Raw genomic sequence first — 1,108 nt, 5'->3', positions numbered from 1 at the left:
GTGGTTGATCTCCATCACCTTCCTCTCCATCGGCTACGGGGACATGGTGCCGCACACCTACTGCGGGAAGGGCGTGTGTCTGCTCACTGGCATCATGGTGAGCACCATCAATAGGATTGGGGGGGACACGGTGCTGAGCTCCCCTCCTCCTGCCCTCACTATGGGGGTCTGTGCACGCAGGGTGCCGGCTGCACTGCGCTGGTCGTCGCTGTGGTTGCCAGGAAGCTGGAGCTCACCAAAGCAGAGAAACACGTGCACAACTTCATGATGGATACGCAGCTGACGAAGCGGGTAAGACACACACCCCCATCCCCATCAACCATGGGACCATCCCTTTCTTCCATCCCTGATCCCAGGGCTCCACTGCTTCCAGGTGAAAAATGCTGCTGCCAACGTACTCAGGGAAACATGGCTCATCTACAAACACACCAAGCTGGTGAAGAAGATTGACCATGCCAAAGTTCGGAAACACCAGCGTAAGTTCCTCCAAGCCATCCATCAGTAAGTGCCAAACCTTTACCTGCTTCCTACCAGGAGGTTTTTCCCAGCAGATCCAGGCGCTTCCTTCCCTGGATCCTGGGGTTGGGAGCCAGGTTGTCCCTTGTCCCCATCCCGGCTGTGGGATGCTTTCCCAGGGGGTTTGGGATGTGGATGATGATGCTGGGGTGAAGCCAGGGGTACCCGATGGATGAGGATTGATGTGTCTGTGTTCACCAGGGAGCAGGGCGGGGGGCTGCAAGCCTCTGGGTGCCTCCTGCTTTGGTGGTGGGGGATTGAGGGGTGCCCAGCTTGGTGGGGGGACACTGCGGGGGGGCCCGTGCTGCGTCTGCTGTCGTCTCCCTGCGCTCTTCGTGGTGGTATTAAACCTGCTGTTGTGTTTTGTCTCTGTTCTGCCCTGTCCCTGCAGAGCTCAGAAGTAAGTTCACCCCTCGGGGCTGCTCCTCTCCTCCGCTGCTCCCCCGCGGCATGGGCTCCTTGCTGCAAAATGGGAGGGGGGGGCACACAGCAACACAGCTTGTGTGGGGCGAGGATGGAGGCTGTGCTTGCAGGGGGGCATGGGCTGCATGTTGGGGTGCTGGCGGGGGGAGGGCTCTATGGGGGTGTCACT

The 1,108-nt window shown here is 59.7% G+C and overlaps 1 protein-coding gene across 1 annotated transcript; it reads left to right on the top strand.

Annotated features, from left to right (window-relative positions):
• Positions 1 to 4: 4 nt before the first annotated feature.
• Positions 5 to 505, top strand: LOC104408298 (small conductance calcium-activated potassium channel protein 2-like; the record flags this gene model as incomplete). The annotated part of the gene is made up of 3 exons (XM_010017850.1): positions 5 to 97; positions 181 to 291; positions 374 to 505. Coding segments are annotated over 3 exons (336 nt in total), but the record flags the coding sequence as incomplete, so codon positions are not given.
• Positions 506 to 1,108: the final 603 nt, after the last annotated feature.

The sequence above is a fragment of the Nestor notabilis genome, unplaced genomic scaffold (genome assembly GCF_000696875.1).
Source record: "Nestor notabilis isolate BGI_N333 unplaced genomic scaffold, ASM69687v1 scaffold21917, whole genome shotgun sequence".
NCBI lineage: Eukaryota > Metazoa > Chordata > Aves > Psittaciformes > Psittacidae > Nestor > Nestor notabilis.
The sequence above is the reverse complement of the archived record's forward strand: the minus strand, read 5'-3'. Positions and strand labels throughout refer to the sequence as shown.